Raw genomic sequence first — 21,714 nt, 5'->3', positions numbered from 1 at the left:
CCGTCCTTGTCCGTGATGGTCTATGAAAGCTCCTAGCCCATTGCTCTGGTGGCACCGCTCCATAGTATAGGTCTCTCAAGTAGCTTATCTCCTCCCCAGCTCACACAACATAGGCGTATCCAGATCTTCTATCCTCTTCTACCTGCCTCCCTGCCCTCAGTGCTATCTCAGCCTCTGTATAACGCTGGATAGCCTAGTCCCTCTCCCACTCAGTGTCCCTTAGCTGTCTCCTGAGTCTAGCTATCTCCCTCTCCAAATCCTAGATCTCATCTGCCTGTCCCTGGAAGATCTCCCTCAACTCCAGTAGCTCATCCTCCTCCTCCCCCCTCAGCCTGTGGTTGCTTCTGTGGCTGCCCCTATCCATGTACCTATGGCTGCTCCTGTGGCTGTCCATGTCCTTGTCCCTGTCCCTTTCTGGGAACCTGTGCTGCTAGCACCTGTAAAGGAAACCCACCTCTGCCTCTTACTATGTGACCTTGTCGAGCCTGCCTCTCCTCCCCACCCTCCCGCCATGGATCCACTCTCCTCTCTCCTACTATACCCTGCCTCCTCAGTTGGCCTCTACCTCTTCCATCTCCATCATCATCCCCATCCCCTCTACCATCTCCATCTATCAACTCCCCTGGATCTGTCAACCGTGGAAATGGATGCTCCGCCCAATTTGTAGTATACTTTGCATCCATCCTGGCATCCTCTATCTCTGGCCACATATCCCAAGGAAAGGGAATCATCTCTACCAGCTACATCACTATCTGATCATATGATAATAATGGCCTGAATTGTGCCTGATCCCTCACTGTCTGAGCATACATCCCGGAACCCTGTGGCATCCGTTGTATCCTGTCGAACTACCTGCCCACCCTGTCCACCAACTGCCTCTCAAGCACATAGGGCATCCACCCAATCAAATACCTACTCCTGAATGTATATGGCAGCTCCATTGCATCATCCTCCCACTCCTCGCACTCTTGGTATGACCTCCATACTACACTGTCAATCTCATTGATGACCCTGCACCAGTACTCTAATCTCCTGATCCACGGTTGTGATGTAATCATGTCATATAGATGCACAAAACTACGCCCATGGCCCCTACCTCTGAGATGAATTGGTCAAGTAATCGGAAGATGGTCATAAGCCCACACCTGCAACAATGTCACTCTGCAGCCTAATCGTACTGATCCATGGTATATAAACTGATGAAGCTCATAATACAAATGTGCCAGCAGACACGGTCCCCATGCAAATCTGGTATGCTATGTCACTAGTGTCACTAGTGTACTCCCCCAGCCCATAGCCAATCCTCATATCGCCCAATCAGGGTAGAGGAACCCACTAATCACTCTTTCTAGTACTGCTAGTAGTGCTAATCCTATCCATGTCATGGTTTCCCAAGCCATGTGTCCACCCCTCATCTCTAATCCTGGATCCTAGAACACCCATCTTAGTGCATCCCTGTCTCCATCTCGATCATAGGGTACTAACTCCCCATCGATCGGTATCCTCAGAATCCTGTAAACATCCTCTAAGGTGACTGTAATCTCACCCATCACCAAATGAAAACTACAAGTCTCTGAGTGCCATCTCTCAACCAATGCAGTCAGCAATCCCATGTTTTCCCGAAACTCAGGCACATACAAAATATGTCACAGGCCCATAGCCTGAACCTCTGCTCTCTCCTCAACTATCAGCTTTTCTCGCAAACTCTGAGCCGATGGGAATCTCTCATGTGACTCTAGCATAGGTAGGTACTCCTGTAGTCAAGCAAATCAACTGTGTCAATCAAAGTGACATTCCCTGTTTGTCACAAAATATTGCTTATTATCCTAAGTGCTTATGATATTCTACCATAGTGGTACTCCCTGTTCATCACAAAGTACTACATTTTTGCACTCCCTGTTCATCACAAAGTGCTGCTTGTTTTTTGCACCCCTTGTTCATCACAAAGTGCTACTATTTTTTAGTACTCCCTATTCATCACAAAGTACTATGTCTTGGTACACCCTGTTCATCACAAAGTGCCTCGATCTATCCTATTCTAGGGCTCTTCTTGAGTGTATCCTGTTGAGTAGTTTCCTGATTGGCAACGTATGTTCTATCACAAAATTGTCAATCCTAGTCCTATCTGCTATCCTAGTCTTCCTTAGAGGACCTCCTTGAGTGTATCCTCTCAAATACTTATCCAATCAACAATGTATGTTTATCACAGAACTGTCGATTTGGCCTAGAACATGCAACCACACATTTCGGACATAAACGCACTTACATACTGCACATACGCACCTGATCTACATAGATGCACCTAAAATACATAGACGCACTTCTTCTCTGCATAGAAACACCTGACATACATAGATGCGCCTTATTTGCACAGACGTGCCCATATAGCACAAATGCGCCTGCACAACATAAACGCGCTCGCATTTGACATAAACGCCTTTGCATTCATAGACACGCCTAGCACAAACACAGACGCACCTAGCTTACCCAGACGTTCCTGGCACCAACATAGACGTGCCTCAACATTTGTTCCCTCCACTTGACATATTCTAAAATGCATTAAATGTGCTACCTAACATGCATTAATGACAACATTTATTGTGACAAAGTACAAGGAGGTTTTGTGGTACTCACCGGCCCTCTTGCATCTACTGGCCTCTAAAATTGGTGAACGCGATCGAATCTATGCATCAATGCCATTGCTGCTGACTACTACTGCTCTATTCTCTCTCTGCACTCTAATCTCTTGGATGTGTGGATGACAATGAGGATGTTCTCCTGTGTCAGTCTTCTTTATCCCATGACTCTGTCACTCTATCCTATCTGGTCAGTCCATTCTCCCCTTTCTCTCTTATCGAGATATTGTCTACGATCTTTCTAGACATTTTCATCCAATCTCTTGAGGGGGCATATCATTCCCATCTTGGGGCAACTTTGTATCAATTCATCTTATTTTCTTTGAAACAAAGTGACAAGCTGCATTGTCTCAAAGAGGGGGAAAATGTAGACACCTAAAATTGTCATGTCTAATTAAATAAATATCTTTATTTATTTAATTATTTTATCCTAATTCTTCTATTAATTAAATAAATCTTTATTTATTTAATTTATTTATTTATCCTCTTCTAGCCTATTTCTCATTTAAATAAATACATTTATTTATTTAAATTATCCTTTTTCCTAAATTAAATAAATATCTTATTTATTTAATTAATCCATTTATCCTTTTCTATCTATGACACGTCATTCATCTCTTAATTCCTACACTACCTACCCTATTATTATTTTCTTATTTTCTCTACCTACCTTATAATCCTAGCCGACCATTTATCTTTTACACCTCTCAATCTTATCCCTCCATTTCTTATAGTGTCTTCTATTCTCCTCAATGACTACTTGACTACACTATCATTCAATTTTTCATATGCGATCTAGCTATCAACCACATTTCTGTTCTTTGTTGAGCTCTTGTGCACATATAAAATCTAAGAGCAAATATATCAAGCAAGATGAATGGAGATAGGAAGAATGGAGATCCAAACCCTATTGGACATGTGATGGTATAATCTTTGTGATTTCATTGGATTTGCACTGTCTTAGGTAATCTTCATATGTTATGGTTGATCTTTATTGATTGTTAGGCTAGGGTTTTGTGGTTGAATTCATTTAGTCTTTCAATATTGTTCTTATCCACTTTTCACCATATACACTTCTATATAAGTGAGAGGGTGCCTTAAGGTGTTCATAATGGTCCTTGAGAATGGAATGAACTCATAATTTTAGTAATTCACTATGTTACAAGACAAAATTACTTGGAGAAGTGAGGACACGTTTGAATTTTAAAAGGTGTCTAGAGTTTCTTCCTAGAGGGGATCTTACTAGTATATTGATGACAATAGATTATTTATTAGATTTTTTTCCTAATTCAGTTTTCCACAAGGTAAATCACTTGCATTATGTCCTTCTCATGTGGTGTTTCCTTTATATCTAGTATGTAATTGCTAACTAAATTTTCAATTTGAATAAAGGTCCTTTTCACCTTCCCAATTTATTTGATTCAAGTCCTCCTGAGGTAAATGCCACGATATTGGACAAAATGAAAAAATAATCAGAACCCAGGTTCCTAGCAAAATGAGTAAACAATTTCATCCCACGACAGGCACAATCCACATTTATAAACTGCAAATTTACCAAAAATCAAGGGGGCAAATGCTTAAAATTGTATGATAAATATTCAAAATTAATAAACCAAGTTGACAGTTTGTTGACACAGCCAACTCCGTGCTAGAAGAATCCATGGTAGTAGGCAATAGATGATTGATGAACTTTGGAGAAACCCTGCAAATGGTTGATACTCTTCTTAGACATATAACCACAAATACCCTCTATGTAAAATGCAGAGAGTAGCTACTGAAATCAAGGAATTTAGGAATACATATAACCATTAGAAAGTGCAAGAGTGTAGACAACGTGACATACCAAGTTACTGTGAAAATCTTAAGTGCCCTGAAAATGCAAACATGAACAGCCAACCAAGTTATCGCGAAAATATTAAGTGCCCTGAAATTGCGAACATGAACAACCGGTGGATAAAAACCTTAACTTAATAATCAATGCCCTAAAAATTCCAATCAAATAGAATCTTGCAGAACCCATAGCCAAATAAAATAAAATCCCACCTACAGGAGCTATGTTAGTTGAGTAATCACGTGTTGCCAGCTGTTAGAATTCACATTCTACCCATGCGTTAGCCGAGTTTTGTTTGATACTTCTACATTATTTACTTGTAATTTTTCTAACATATTATGAGTATAGAAGCATTGGCTTCAAACGAGTTCATAATAATTGTGCATTCCATGTTCTTAATTGCATTGTGGTTGTGGTTAATTATCCACATGTGTAATGTCATATTCTAAGTATGTATAGCAAAAACTTCATGTTAATGAAGTGTCTAGCAGAAATTTCATGTTGATTATGGATCAACAAATCTATGAGAAAAGTATATATCTCATTTCATTAATCTTGGATATACAAGTATAATTATATCAATTTGGATACACCCTTCTATAATCAAGGTCATAATGTGTGAATAAATTGATTATGAGGGAATAAAAAAATCAAAAATATAATATGTAGTGCTCATAATGTGTTTCTAATGTCATTCAAGTCTAGTTCCTGATATTAATTCTCATACTTGTTGGTAGGTTGGAAGATCAATATCCAAATGATGATATCTTAACCATTAGTAGCATGGAGTGTTAGAGATATTTTATATGTCACACTGATAATCAAACTGCAATTTACTTCAAATCATAAAAAAATAAGAAAGCACATTGAAGAAATCTAAAGAAAATAGATTGATCTCAAGGAACTAATCAAATGATTGAACAAATACATGCCATCAAAGATAAATAAAACATTTGATCTTTATATAAAATAGAGAACACGAGAGAATCAGCTTATAATATACTTCACTAGTGTAGCATTTTCAAAAAATAAAACTCAAAGTATTGCATTAAAAATGTCTTCAAAGATGATAATAACTTTTCTTTTGTCCCTTCTCTCAAGAAATTCTCCATATATATAAATGAGAATTTTGTTTGAAAGTGAAAGGGCATACCCTTTCATTAAGACTCAAACTAGCTAAAACCTAATTACAAACTAACTAAATAACCTAACTGACAACTGACATAGAAAACATATTACATAAAGATCTTAAAGAACCACAGTTTGAATCATTAAACACAAGGGCTAACTGCCCAGAACTTCACCGCACTTTTGAATATGCTCCAAATAATTCTTTGATTTGATAGTATCTGCATCAAAGATGACATCTCGAACAATGATTTCCAAAGTGACAAGCCGCTACATTTGTGTTGTGGTCTCCTTTAAATCAATCCCATCCATCTGGGCAACATTAAGGCAACATTAAGAAGACTTTGACATTCAGAAATCCATTTATCTTTATCCTTAATTTTCCCTCTCTGATCGACTAATGCAGAAATTCCATGTTTAACCGTGTCCTTGCATTCATCAAATTTTGTTTGCAATTGGGTGTCAAATTTGTCATGTTTTTCTAGGAGCCTGTTGATTTTATCAATCTCTTTTGCATCTATTCCTTCCGAAGTTTTCTCATGTAGCTTCACACCCAACCTGTTCTTGATCCTATTGTGGGACACAATATTGTCCATGTTCTTTTGGAAAATAGTCTAGAACTCCTCTAGATAACCCTTTAATTTTTCAAATCTTTTATTTAATAACAAGGAAGCAATATCATATCTAACATTTTGCATTTGTTTGAGAATCCTTTGATTCTCCTACTGTAATTCTTCACATTTCTTCTTCCATCTTGAGCTGTCTGGGGAAGGCAACAAGGGAATAGTCTGACCACCTCTTCTGAGGACTTCTTTGTACATATCTTTGTATTGATCTCTCTCTCGGACCACTCTTGCTACCTATGCTCTATTAAACTTTGAAATATTCACTCCAATGTTTGCAGAGACGATAAGATCAATCTCACAAACTTTTAACTTCATCATGTGACCGAATGCCTTGTCAACATCAATGATTTTTAGCCTTTTGTTTGGTGGGTACAAAGCCCACAACAACAAAGATTCTTCATCTTGGTCAAATCTAGAACCAATGAAAACATAATTCACTCCCTGAATATCCAATTTGAAATCTTTATTTTTAGAATGAAGTAAACTATCAAAGATAAATGAGGCCCTCATATCCCATCCTGGAAAAATTATTATTCCAACCTCTGCTAATAATTGTTTTCCCTTTTGAGGAGTCATTGTTGACAATTCTGCATCAATATTTGCTCTTAACCTCGTTACCAATTCAACCTCATTTTTTAGGGGTCACATTAGGGATTGACTCTCTCAGCCTTTTACCTTTAAAATTATAAAGAAATGTTTTAAATTATTTTGATTTAACAAATACATCATCAGACACAAAATCAGTATGCTCCTCCAACCTCACATCTTGGTTAATTTGCAATGTTGCCACAATTTGATCATCCTCATTTTGTGTATGTTCTACTTCCTTTGCTTGTGACCTGGAAACAACCTCAACATCCTCAGACTCATTTTCTACAGTTTCTTCTTCTTCCTCAGAGTCCATCTCCCTTAGCTTTTGCCTTCTTTCTTCCAATTGTCTGTTTAAATCATCGATGACAACTTGGGCTTCCACTTCCTTCATGTTTCTAAATACATCCTCTGCCTCCAAACCAATATGAGGATAATCGCCCAAATTTTTCTTCTTTTTGCAGGAATGAATATACCCCTCTCGGTCATAGTTTTTTCTTGAAAAGTGCTCAAACAAATTATATTCTTCTATCAACTTTCTATCAATAATTTCATAGGCTTTTGTAGAAACAATTGTAAAATCCCCAAAACTAAGAGTACCAAGTAGAAAAGATTGCTTACGCAGATCTCCAAAGTGTTTTGCATTGGAAATGCTCAACTGCCTCATGATTTCCAAATAGGCAATTCTGTTAGGAACACACTTTGGCAGCATATATGGGGCTCCTTCGAACCCATAAATTCGAAAGCATGTGAAGTCTTTGTCTACAAACCAATCACCCCAATTATGGTCTACTATCTTTTTGCTATCAAATTCTTTTGGTCTCAAAAAAGCTTTGATTTCATCTGAAATAGAATAATCACATGGGACACTGTATATTCTGCAAATAGGCTTAACTATCCATTCCTCAAATTTAATATAATTGGACCTCATGAAATGAGAGTCCCAAACGGAAGTCCATAATTGGATTGTTTGTTCTTCACCTTCTTTGTTTCTAGTATGCAAAATTAGTTCTTTGGGCCACATTCCCCGAAATCGTCCGTAAAACAACACAATGTGCATCAACAATGAATATAATTTGAAATGAGGGCTTGGATTTGCTTGGAGATCGAGAAAACCCTCATGTAGTTTATTTACCAAGTAGGAAGCATAATCGAAAGGCCTGGGTTCATACATCTGAATATTAGAGGCCAAGACCATAGGTCCAATGTTCATTAAATCAAGAACCTCTACACCTCCCAATTTCCCGCAAGACATGTAAGTATATTACAAATAGTGTCTAAAAAGTTCAATGTTCAAAGGTGGTCCATCCTGTTCTGTAAGCATCCCTAGCTCTTTCCTATGAATGGCCAACTTCCATCCCAAATATGCAGTATCCATTCGTCTGTATTCTTCTTCCAATTCTCCAAAAGACAGTGGCATGTCAAAACCAGTCTCTAGCTAGATTGAACACTTCATTAATAGTACCTTCAGAAAACCTTATGAATGCATCCCCGCCTGGGCCCTGAATACATCTTCCCACTAAGTCATAATTTCTAACCAAGATCTCCAAAACTTTCAAATTTACAAAAACATTAGGAACAATTAGCTTTCCTAAGTTAGTTGAACATGGGTTGCAGAGGGGTATTTCCTTATTCCTTCTTAAATCATGAAATAGGAATAGCTCATAGCCCCTCACCTTTGTCCAGAAGTCCCCAACATTCTTGTACTTATCCTCCAATTGGTCCCTTCCGGACAAATGTTGCTTTGACCTCCTGGATTTTGGCCCGGGTGCTTGCATTTGGTCTATCGTGTCCTGATTCAATTTTCTTGTAGGGACATCCTCCCCTATCTTGGGCCTTTTAGCCTTTGATTTTGTATTCTGTGTCAGCCTCTTTCTTCCTGTCGAGCTAGGTGCTTCCATCTCTGCAACTAAAAACCCTTATCTTCCTAGTCTAAAAGCTCCAATCTCTACTAATTAACTCTGCCTACCAAAAGGACTCAAAGCTAAGAAACTTCAATCAATTGCATTCAGTGTTCAATTCAGAATGATTAGCATTCTCTTTATTTGCTTCGTGCGAGCCTATTGTGAGCATTAAATAGGAACACTTTGCTCACTTTTAAAATCTGATATAATAACGACTCATTGGCTTAGGTCTCCCCGATGTAATTTCTCTCTTTGGCGCCATTGGTGTAACTTACTCCTTCATTCCTTGATATAGTTTTTTTCGGGGTATGTCTCTCCGATGATTTCATCGGGCATCGGGATAACTAGAAAGTTGTTTTGGCGATGTGAATGACTTTCTCATTGGTGTAACTCCCTCTGATACGTCAGGTCTACATCAGTGTATGTCTTACCGATAGCCTCATCGGCTATCGGCAAGACCAAATGTTCCCTTCGCCGCTAGTGTAAGTCCTGCTGATGGATTTCGTCGACATGTGCTACCCCAATCACAAGCTTCTATGCATATTAATAGCTTCAAAAGGTTCCAATGAAGGTTTTCGACGGACAAGGCATATTGTGATCAAATTTGATTTTTTTTACAAAAATGCCTGAGTTCGTCGGAATTCCGGATTTTTTTTACAAAAATGCCCGAGTTCGTTGGAATTCCGACGAACTCGGGCATTTTTGTAAAAAAAATCAAATTTGATCACAATTTGCCTTGTCTATTGGAAACCTTTGTTGGAATTTGAGGCCAAATGTATTAGTGTTTTCAAGAATGGAGACATTTTCAAGAAGGGTTACCATTGGCCAAAATCCAGGGTGTTAGTGCTCTACATTTTCACAAACACGGCATTAGAACACCTAAGCATTTGTTTTCCAGAGCTTCTATGAGCCTTCGGTCATGGGATGACCTCCAGGTCCAGTTTCGTTTGTCTAGACCAGATCGACAGACTAATGACCTTCTGGTCTTGGCCTTACCCTCACATTTGTTACATAAGCTTGGCATTCAGTCTGTCAGACCTTGGTGGAAAGATTGGAAGTGGTATCCTTGGAATTTTTTTTCTCTTGTGAATTAGTCCTTGAAAATTTGATTTCATTCATATCTTTCATGTATGTATTATATTTTTATATAATTTAATATAAAAATACATTATTTTATCATTGAAAACTCCATATCACATATTTGTAAAATGTATGGAAATTGAAAATAAAAAGTCCACAACCTGTACCATATATTTATATAATTTAACAACAACCTTCCCCGTGATTTTAGTAAAGCGGGACCCACAACAACCTTTTCGGCAGCTTTAGTTAGAGTTATAAGTCAAGAGTGCGAAGGTGGATAGGCATTAGTGTCATTTTAGCTTGGTAGTTGGTTGCGGCAATGTGGTTGGTGGTTATGGGACTTTCTTGACTCAACCCATCTTGATGAAGGTTTGGTGCATGAATATTTATTTATTTTATAAATAAATTAGTACACGTTTGGTGCATGAATATTTATTTATTTTATAAATAAATTAGTACACGTGTGATTAGAAATATTCTTATTATGCTATGTTAAATGTTGAGATTTCAAATATGACAAATTGGAAAAATAAATTTTTATTTGGTACATGAACATTTGTTTTTATTATTTTTAATGATTATTTGGAGAGTTTTGAATTTACTCTCGTCTAAAAATAAAATATTAAATTCATCAAATAACTTCATTATATGGTTTGATACTTATAGTTTCACCTATGTTTTGATTAATATATTGTTAATATAATGTTCAATTTTTTTTTAAACATTTATACAAATAATAATATTAACAAAAGAAAAATGGTCCAATATATAGATTTAAAAAGGAATATATAAGTAAAGAGGGACCCACAGCAACATGACCGCTGGTAAGAGTTATAGGTAAACACTGAAAAAGACATGGGACAAAATTTAGGAATCTTTTTTATATTTTGTGTGCTTATAAATATAAGGTTGGGCGAGGAAATGCCAAACACAAGGAAATGGAGAAAAAAATGGTGTTTGCACTGATTCTCACTTGCATTTTATCAGTAACAATTTTGTTTGTATTAGGAAGACAAGTAATATGGAGAAAAGAGAACAAAAAGAAACGGCTACCACCAGGCTCATTTGGATGGCCCATAATTGGTGAGAGTATCAGTTTCTTCAACTCTATCAATTCTTCACATGAAGAACATCGTCGAAAGTTCATTGATGAACATGAAAGCAGGTTAATAATGATTTTTTCTATTGAAAAATATTTGTATCGATGTTGTTTCGCCAATGGTTCTTGGTCTTATAGATTGATGGTCTCACAGATGTCATTACATAGTTATGATTGGAGTTCTATTCTGTGTAGTTCATGAAAATATTCAATGTGGGTGGTTTCGGATGTTTTATAGAAAAAGCGTATCAGTAATCATTATAGTTAATTTCAGGCAATCATAGATCTTAAATGTATATCAAATTTTGATAATTTTTTGTTGTTGTTGTTATTTCTATATGGACTAATTGTTTATAGCTATTGTTTTGCGACCAATTAAAATCCACAAATTCTAACTAATAAAGTGAAAGTGAAAGTATAGTGGATAGCTATCTTATTTTTGTTTCTAACTGAAAACTGTGGGAAAAAAAAGAAGAAGACAATGAGATCTAACTAGTGATATTGAAATACATACAGGTATGGACCGATCTTCAGATGCAGTTTGTTTGGAAGACCGAAGACAATTGTATCAGTCGATCCAGAGTTCAGTAAATATGTTCTGCAAAATGAGGGAAGATTGTTTCAGGCCAAATACCCGAGCTCTACAGTAAAACTTATAGGCAAATATGGTCTGATCAATGTCCATGGAGAGCTACAGAGAGAACTCCATGGAACTGCTGGGAATTTGTTGAAGCATGAGAATCTGGACTCTGACTTCAAGGAAGACATACAGCATGTGTTTATCACTGGCATGAAAAAATGGGAAAAACAGAGAGAGATCCCTCTTCAGCACAAGTGCCATCAGGCAAGCAAAATGCAACCTTGAAATTTTAAAATAGCTGTATACTTCTTTTAATCATCTCATTTCTGTTTTCCTTTGAATCTTTTTGTCTTTCAGCTTGTTCTGAACTTAATGGGGAAAAAGTTGCTGGATTTACCCCCTGCTGAGGAATTGGAAGATATATATAAAGCTTTTGATGAATACATTGGAGCGATGCTCTGCTTGCCCGTCAATATTCCTGGAACTACTTTTGCCAGGGGATTTAAGGTACGTTTTGTAAAGCTTGAATTCAGCCTTCCCCTCTCATTTCTCTTTTATATATTCTTCTGCCTTTCTGGCTCAGAATTTGCAGTGCTGCTAAGTTATAGTGATAATGGATTCCATTTTGCATTGCAGGCAAGGAAAACTTTGATAAAAAAGATTTATGAGTGTATAGAGGACAGAAGAGAACATCCAGAAGTGGACCATAACGATCTCTTGACGAAGCTTTTGAGAGAAGGCATCTATTCAGACGAGATCATTGCAGATCTTATATTGTTTTTGCTCTTTGCGGGGTTCGAAACTTCGTCGACTACCATGGCATTTGCTGTGAAGTTTCTCACTGAGAATCCGCAGGCATTGAAGGAGATTACGGTCAGGCTCAAAAATTAAAGTAGTCAGCAATCCAAAAAGACTGCTAATGTTGAAAATAATGATCTCTAGTATGAAAACTTTTGGAATAACGATTTTTTTTGATTTGGTAATGATCAGGAAGAACATGATGCTATCTTAAAGTCTAAAGGTAAAGATGAACAAAAGCTAACGTGGGATGATTATATGTCAATGAAATTCACTCAATGCGTGAGTACATTATACATACAATATATTTCGATTTATTTCATCATTTTAAATTTGTCATTAATTAATGATATCAAGTTTTCATAATTCATAGTGAATATTGCAATTGTTTTGCCATTAGATTGTGTAATTTTTTTTTTCTCTTTGGACTCTCTATTTTCATAGTGATGATGGATCATTAAGTATGATTCCAAAAATTGATGAAAAAAGTCTCTACACAATCCAATCCATAAACAATTGCAATATTTATCGCTAATTTTAAATATTAATGACATGAAGTTTCTACAATTCATATTGCTATTCATTATTATTTTTGGATTCGATTATATTGGAGTTTTTATATCAACGATTTTCTTATCCTTTAGTTTTCTATTATTATGATGATGGATGAGGTGTGATAAAAAACTCTAACGTAATCAAATCTAAAAATAATATTAAACAACTTTAGATGTATTTTTAGTTTTTTTAATTTGTGTTTTTATAATCATTGTAGGTTATAAAGGAAACACTTCGTATGATTAGTGTTGCTCCGTGTCTTTTCAGAGAACCAAAAGAAGACATTGAATACAAAGGTTTAATTTAGAGTTCTTTTATAACTTTCAAATTCATGTCATAATTGGATTACATAGATATCAACATCACTGTATTATTAGATTAATGCGCTTTTATGAATGATCTAAATAATAGTTGACTTTATAAAAAAAATTACAAAATTTCTTAGGTAATGGTAGTTAATTGGATATTTGTATTTTGGGTGGTTTGTGATGATTTCATTTTTTATAATTGGTCCTACATATATATATTGTGTGCATGTATCTTTAAATATAATTTAATGATTTTATGTTAATGCAGATTTTCTTATTCCAAAAGGATGGGCAGTGCTTGTGTTCTTAAGTGCCCAACATTTGGATGAGAAGTATCATTTTGAAGCTCACAAGTTCAACCCATGGCGTTGGCAAAACGAGGGCCATGTATGTGATGCGAGTGAAATGCTAATTTATATAGAACAAGTTAATGGATGGATTTTGGTACATAACTAATTATTATTCATCATTAATTGATTGCAGGAGATTTCTCAAAATCCTTGGTATATGCCATTTGGTAAAGGTGCTAGACTTTGCCCAGGATATCATTTCGCTCGATTTGAAATTGCTCTCTTCCTTCACAACTTAGTCACTAAGTTCAGGTTAGCTTCATATATTCTTTTTGTTTTTAATGAACATATAACCCTTATAAATTTATTTTTTTCTAATTATTTTTTATTTAAATGTGTGACTACAATGAATAGGTGGGAGCTGCTAGAAGCTTCTAGTGCCATATACTTTCCTTTTCCTAGTATGGCAAAGGGATATCCAATTCGTCTGCATTCTCGATCACAAGAATGAGGAGAGCTCAATATAGTTCTCCACAATTTTTATTATCTTGTAAAATGTTGAATTTTTTAAAACTACAATAATTACATAAATAAGACAATATTAGTTAATGTTGTTGTTTTTTAAATTGATATTTATATGTTATAAATAGATAATTAAGAATAAAAGAATACTAATATTTTTCCTTAAAATAATTAACTTAATTGTGTTATGAATGTCACATGCATTCTATTTCATTATGATTGACATTTTAGTTTGCTCCTTTATTGTTAATTTTAATAAATATATTCAAATATTTTTAATTTGTAGGATTTAAAATATGTATGATTAAATTATTTTAAGATAATATATATAAACTTAAACTATTTTATTTTCTTGAATATTTTATCATTATAAAACAAATAACTTAAACAATCTAATTATAATAAGACAATATATTTATATTTGAATAATTTGATATATTTCAATTAATTATAGAGAAAATTAAATTCACTTAATTACAAATATCGTCATTACAAAATTCTATTAAAAAAAAGAAAGGCATATTTTCTAACTACTTCAAAAAACAAAAACACATGTGAGATGTGCAATTTTAAACTTGACTTCTCAATTTTATACTTTGCAATTTTAAACTTCACTTCTAAATTCACATGTGAGATGTGAATTTAGACCAGAAAGTCTGATAAAGCATGACTGGTTCACCATACATGTGTGGCAGGTAAGCACTTTGACAAATCCTTTTTGTAGTTATGTCACCTTCCAAGGTATTTTCTAACAAGCCCACTTTTTTCTAATTTTGTTTTTGAAATATAATGACTATCACAGAGCTATGGTATTTTTGTAAAGATCAGAAAGTCTAGCAAACCATGATTAGTTCAGCATATGAGTAACAGGTAACGATTTTTATAGATCCTTATGTAGGTTATGAAGCTTGTCAATGTCTTAACAAATTCATTTTTTATTCCGTTCATCATTCATGTTGTGTGTATCATTACATATATTCTCAATACATCTCATGACTAAGAGGAATGCATTCTATTTATACTTTTGATTTCAAAATAAGCTATGGCACACTAATGTCCGAAGTATCCCATAAATTATATATGTCACCAACCCTCGCTATATATTTACAGCCATAGAAAGTATGTACAACCAATACGTATACTCATTAAATATATATGCTAGATCAATCTATATGCTATCCTATGTTTGCAACCCTCTTTATCAATCTTTACACTGTCCTATGCATCAAGGAATTTAATTTGAGCTACTTTAATATATGTCATATATGTATCAAAAAATTCGACCAACCCTCTCATTTATACCATATGTATCAAGAATTTGAGCGACTTTAATAAACTCCATAGAAAATTCCAATTAATATACATATGTACATATAACTTGACTGAATTGTTGGTGACTGTATGTAGTTGTATATGTATATTTTTTTATTGTCTATTGACACAATCTATATGGCTATTCACTAAATTGACACATGCTACATATTAATAAGTTTGTTCTCACAAACAGGTTGGAATTACAGCCATCAGTGGACCAGGAAAATCGAGACTTGCAACGGCCATTTCTCATCGCATAAAAATGAAAGGTAACAGCAACCTATCCTCTCTCTTTACAGTTCAACTTTCATAAATTTACCCCATATATTATTTATCTTGATGCTTCCACAAATTCTTCTACCTTTAACTTCTCTATTTCTGCACCAATTTTTAATTTAAACAGAAATAAACATTACATTAAAGTATGGGTATAGGATTTTTGTTCTAGCTTCAATTTATCCTTTCTCTACATCAATATTTTATTTAAACACAAATAACCATCACATTAAAGCATAAGTCTAAGATTTTTTAATGTGCAATAATATATTTGATATTTTTTAAGGGTTTCAGCTTATATTGTAAGCTTTTCACTAAAATATTATGTAACAAGATTCATAACATTATATTTTTGAGATCTGGTTTAATTTTATATTGGATGTGTTTTGTTCACCTCTAAATTATTACTTCTAATTTCGAATGATCTCTTCGACAATCTATAAAGCTTTTAAGATTTATTAATGTTTCTAAGTTATGTTCTTGCTTCCATTTCCAGAGTTTCATAAATGACTTGTACATCAGTTTGGTTCTCTAATTCTAGAATCATTTCCTCTACAAAATAAAGTCATTTTAGCCAAGGTAAGGAAGATTAAACTAAGACTTTTCTCTAAAAGTTAAAATATTCATTCTCTTTCAATCTATCATCTACAATTTTTATATACAATTTATTGCACACTTTTCCTCACTTCGTTTGGTTTCTTCCCACTGTAGGATTGATTCTTTGGATCTCTTTGACTGTCTATAAGGCTTTTAAGGTTTATTATACAATTTCTTATTAAGGATTATGCATCAGATGGTTCACTCTTAATAAGAGTTTCAAGATATACTCAAGGACTTTTTGATTTATACAATATAATTCAAACCATCACCTATATTAATGTTTCTAAATTATGTTCTTGCTTCCCTTTGACTAGCTTTAATGTTGGATGTTTTATCTACTTCTACATGTTGTTGCAACATTTTAACTATTCACTACTCTTTCAGTCATTCCACTATAACAATTCTTCCCCCAAATTCAGCCTCGCCTATCGGCGACCTGTTGCAAGCACTTCTCCTGCAACTGCTAGTTATTTATTTTATAAATAAGTTAGTATACTTGTGATTAGAAATATTCTTATTATGCGTCTGCTAAATGTTGGGATTTCAAATATTCTTATTATGCATCTGCTAAATGTTGTGATTAAATAGTTGTTGTTTTGTGCATGGGATATTTTATTTTCTTTGTTATTTCACTAAGATTGAAAAATCCAAAATAAGTTAGTATACATGTCATTAGAAAAAAAATTATTATGCCTCCACAAAATGTTGGGATTTCAAATACTATCAATCAAAATGGAAGAAAAATAGATTTTTATTTACTTGACATAAAAAAATTTCACATACATAAAGCTAAAACATTAAAGTTAATTATATATAAAAACAGAAAAGTTTTGATTGGTTTAGATAAAATTATTTAATTAGTAGTTAATCACTAGTTCAATATTTAATTTTATGTTTTGAATTCTATAGATAATTAATTATTAAATTTTTATATTTTATTAATGAAATTAATTTAATTTATGTATTATTTAAAATTGATGTTTAATTTTTATGTATTTTTTACATTCACTATATTTTTTATATTTTAACTTTTACATCTCCAAGTTCAACACATTTTTTTTCATTGTATTTTTGTTTTTAGTCAAACCACTAAAACAAATTTATTTACATATGGATAATGATAGTAATACTCAGCAATTCTTTTTGAATTGAGACTTTGAAATGGAAAAATTGATATAAATGAAAACCATGACTCCTTCCAACTTTTAGTAATTATGAACATTCTTTATGTAATATTTTAACATCTTAACTTTTCAAAAAAAAACATTGTAACATCTTCACTTTTCTAAAAAGAGCATTGTCGTAGGGTATAAATCAATAAGTCAGTGTGTTCATTGTCAACTGGGTTTAAATCAATGTGAACACATTTACATACTCATTGGGTTTCAATTACAATTCTTCACTGTTAATGTATATATGGCTTCAACTTCTCACTTTTAATTTATAATATATTTTACGGGTTTCAAAGTTGACTTGATTTTGGGATTCACTTCATTTAGAGTTGCAATTTCACTTTTACATTTAAAGGGTTTATGGCTTACGGTTCACTGTTAAAGTAATTTCCATATCACTTCTACATTGTGTTCATTGACTAAGGGTTTATATTCTAATTTGTTGCAATCACTTTACATGTATCATAATTTTACAAATGTTTGCCAAATTTCATTTATAGTTGTGAAGTTCATTGAATACATTATGTATGTCCATGTACACAATTAATTATTAGGAATCCTTGAACCCTTAAACATTAATAGTGAAATTGAATCAATTATAAATGTGTTAGTATAAATCAAGTATCTACCTAGAAGTATGTACATGTGCATGCATATATGTATGTACATTGATGTCCATATATGTATGTGCTTGTAAATGAAAATTGAATCCCTTGTACATTAACAGTTAAATTGAATCCCTTATACATGTGTCAGTATAAATAAAGTATCTACCTAGAAGTATGTACATGTACATGCATATATATGTACATATATAGACATGCATATATGTGTGTACATGGATGTGCATATATGTATGTGCTTGTACATGGAAATTGATTCCCTTATACATTAACAGTGAAATTGAATCCCTTATACATGTGTCAGTATAAATCAAGTATCTACCTATGTTGTATGTACATGTACATGCATATATGTATGTACATGGATGTGCATATATGTATATGCTTGTACATGGAAATATGTGTGTGCATGTATGTGCATAGGTGTGCATTCACATATGTAAATCCAGGGCAACTACATATGTGCATGGATGTGCATGAACATATATAAATATGTGCATGCACATATTTACTTTGAGGTGCATGCACATATGTACATGTATATATGTAGATGTTTTTCGAAGGTGAGTAGGGGAGAGGATCTAGGATGTATGCACCCTAACTTTGGGGGTCCACATGGCACACAAATTGGACCCAAAGATCAAATTTTCAACTCGCCCACGTAGACCGCTGAGTTGGTTGCCCCAATTCAAAACCATTTAACAGCAAAACTAAAAATTTGAAATATGGCACATTAACCACTCGTGCATATAAATCAAAATGTCATAATTTTCTAGTAGATGTATATGCATAAATGTTTGTATGTTTGTACATGTATATGCATATATGTATATACATGTGTGTATGTACATATTTTTGGTCCATATTCTTTTGGAGGGCAGAAGTAGCGGTAATCAAAACACATTTATAAGTAGCACAACCGAAATTGAAAGGTCCACAAACTAGTTTTTTAGAGGAGTCTTTTGTTACATTCAATCCAATTCACATGTTATGTGATGATTGGGCCAAGGTCTCAACAATTGGAACAACTACATTAAGTCACTGGATGAGGACATGCCATCCTCATAATTGTAAACAACGAGGACATGCTATCATTTGAAATCTTTGTACTTGTGATTTATGTTGCACTTTCATATTGAATGGTCTGTGTAGCACAATTCTCAAGTATAAAGGTTTTCAAATGATTATGTGTCCTCGTTGTAGTTGATTATGGAGGTGCAAGTAAGGAGAGGTGACACATAGTTAATGCCTCTGTAGTTAGAATTTGAATGTGGGGGCATGAGTATTGGGCAGAGTAGATGTTCGGTAAGGTGTGCGAGTGATTGATTGCCACAAGGCCAGCTTGTTCGATGCAAATGGAAAGTTTGGTACGTTTCGAGGGTGGGCACGCTCTCGTTCTAGTCAAGGGTTTGAAGTGGTATTTTTTGGCGACTTGGATGAGAACTCAGCATTAACATGGCAAAAATCATCGATGGCATGCCAACTTTTGATTTTGGGTTGCCAACTCAACAATACTTGTCAATATTTGCTCCTCATCCCATAACATTTTTACAATTGCATTGACATATAAAATTGTCATCTTTGCTTGTTCATCTTTCATGTACATAACTAGAAACATAAAACATGTAGTTGTTGACATCTATGCTCAATCATCCCATTACATGTGCTAAATTGCAATGACATCTACACAAAAGAGGTATGCACATAATTGGAAACTACAAGCATGATCATGTTCACAACATCCTAATCATCTTTGCTCATTCATCCCATTACATGTTCTAAATTGCATGTACATATAAAACAAACGAAATGCACCTAAATGGATACATAAAACAAGAAGTTATTGATGAGTTGATCACTCATCCCATTACATGTAGACAATTGCATCATCTATATAAAATAAGTATGCACATAATTAGAAACTGCAATCATGTACTAGTTCATGACATCCTCAATCATCTTTTCTCATTCATCCCATTACATGTTCTAAATTGCATGTACATATAAAACAAACAAAATGCACCTAAATGGATACATAAAACAAGTAGTTATTGATGAGTTGATTTCTCATCCCATTACATGTAGATACTTCCATAACATCTATATAAATAAGTATTCACATAATTGGAAACTACAATCATGTACTACTCCACAACTTCCTCAATCATCCCATTACTTGTTTTGTATTACCATCGACATACCAAAAAAATACCATATGAGCATAATTTGAAACAAAAATCATGTTAAATCCCTATCTTGAAAAGAAATTTTCACAGTTCTGGTCTAACTTGATAAATCAGAAAAGTCACAAAAAAAGCACATATTTTCATGTCGATGTCACTTCATCCAAGGGGGAAATGAAATTCTTCTAACTTCAGGTGGTACCCCTGAGCCTACGATGGGTGCCATGTTCTCATCACCTTGTATTGGGTTGTCGGAAAACCACTGCCATGTGTGTTGAAGGAATAGAAAAGGTCACGGGTGGGGAAGTTGGTTGACAAATTGAAGGTGGTACAAAATACCCAGAGTTGTCGGCAACCCCTAGTGTGTGAGTTGAAGGTACAAAGGTCACGGGGGGGACTTGGTTGACAAATTGAAGTTCGTCTAAAGGTGGGGATCATTGTCTTCAATGTTAGTCCCAACTGGTGCTGAGAGTGGAGGGGTGAATCAACACTTGATCAGATTTTCACAATTAAACTTTTAACTTAAATCTGCATTCATCTATATCCAACAATATACTTAACCATTGAAGTAAAATATGCAAGGATGAAAAGTTGACAGTGACACCAAGAATTTATCTCATGGAAACCCAAATGCGAGAAAACCACGGTGTGAGTAGGAATTCACAAAATTTGTACTCTTTTGAAGTACGCCCGATGAGGTGCCATCCCTGTTAGGAGATTATAAAGACACTGTTAGGTGTCACCCAATTAAGGGATTTTGTTCAAGGTCGGTTAGTGCCTTTACCTTGTTAAAGGTAGCCTGGTTAAAGGACTTAAGAACATCAATTAAGATGTCACCTGGTTAAGGGATTTTACAAAAGGGACTCGTTAAAGTCCACTCGGTTAAGGGATTTATGTTGTAGTGGTTAGAAAGAAACAGATGGATGATCTACTGAATTAGCTACTAATAGCTTGATCAGATCTCAAATGCATCACACTCAATCTACATCGGTTGTATCTTCTTTGCATAGCACCAGTTTTCTTCTTACGCCTTTGGCTCTTCACTCAATCGGTTGACTGTCCCTCGACACTGCACTCTGTCGGTCCTCTAACCTTCGGCCCTACACTCTGTCAGTTCTCTATCCTTCAGCTCTGCACTCTGTTTGTTCTCTATCTCTCAACTCTGCACTTAGTCAATCTACCTCAAACACACTCTACTCTACTAAAACCTCTTAGCACTTCCTCTCTGTATTCTTTATGTTGGATCACCTTCAACAAGATCTACTTGTTGCAAATTTCACGATCAAAAATTTCTGAATGAACTCAAGAACACTTTATACATTTTCTGCTGACACTTTCAGGTGTTCCCTCAATCAAAGAAATCATGGATTTTGGAAGATTTCAAATTCAAAATCTCTCACTCTTTCTCTGCGCACCTTCCAACATTTCTACCAAGTGTTCAAACAAATTCTGCCACCGTATCCTCCAAATATGGTAATTTTTGGGTCGTGTTTAGTCAATTAAGTGCCAACCAAAATTCCGCAGCTAATCTTGCTTGACTACATAATAACTAAAATTTACCTTACCAACATATGATTTGGAGTAGACACAAACTCACC

General features: G+C 34.5%; 1 protein-coding gene across 3 annotated transcripts; it reads left to right on the top strand.

The window, feature by feature from the left end:
• The first annotated feature begins 10,732 nt into the window (after positions 1 to 10,732).
• LOC131067707 (cytochrome P450 720B2) lies at positions 10,733 to 16,410 on the top strand. 3 transcript variants are annotated; one of them, XR_009371604.1, is made up of 11 exons: positions 10,733 to 10,961; positions 11,412 to 11,739; positions 11,833 to 11,982; positions 12,112 to 12,348; positions 12,466 to 12,555; positions 13,046 to 13,124; positions 13,405 to 13,523; positions 13,620 to 13,738; positions 15,456 to 15,531; positions 16,035 to 16,117; positions 16,250 to 16,410. XR_009371604.1 is itself a non-coding variant. In XM_059216817.1 (10 exons), exons 1-9 carry the CDS (start codon positions 10,735 to 10,737, stop codon positions 15,520 to 15,522), a joined length of 1,416 nt encoding a protein of 471 aa, XP_059072800.1. In that variant the 5' UTR covers positions 10,733 to 10,734; the 3' UTR covers positions 15,523 to 15,531; positions 16,035 to 16,410. The 3 variants fall into 3 exon arrangements, 2 of the variants coding, with proteins under 2 accessions (XP_059072800.1, XP_057858813.2); XM_059216817.1 differs by having other exon boundaries at positions 16,035 to 16,410; XM_058002830.2 differs by lacking the exons at positions 15,456 to 15,531; positions 16,035 to 16,117; positions 16,250 to 16,410 and adding an exon at positions 13,841 to 14,035.
• Positions 16,411 to 21,714: the final 5,304 nt, after the last annotated feature.

The sequence above is a fragment of the Cryptomeria japonica genome, chromosome 2 (assembly GCF_030272615.1).
Source record: "Cryptomeria japonica chromosome 2, Sugi_1.0, whole genome shotgun sequence".
NCBI classification, from domain to species: Eukaryota; Viridiplantae; Streptophyta; class Pinopsida; order Cupressales; family Cupressaceae; genus Cryptomeria; species Cryptomeria japonica.
Note: the sequence above shows the minus strand (reverse complement) of the source record. Positions and strands in the feature narration are given on the sequence as shown.

Coding starts and splice junctions, on each gene's coding strand:
- LOC131067707 (XM_058002830.2), top strand. CDS start 10,735: ATGGAGAAAAAAATGGTGTTTGCACTGATTCTCACTTGCATTTTATCA. Junction 12,556..13,045: donor CAATGAAATTCACTCAATGC/GTGAGTACATTA, acceptor TAATCATTGTAG/GTTATAAAGGAAACACTTCG. Junction 13,125..13,404: donor AGAAGACATTGAATACAAAG/GTTTAATTTAGA, acceptor ATGTTAATGCAG/ATTTTCTTATTCCAAAAGGA.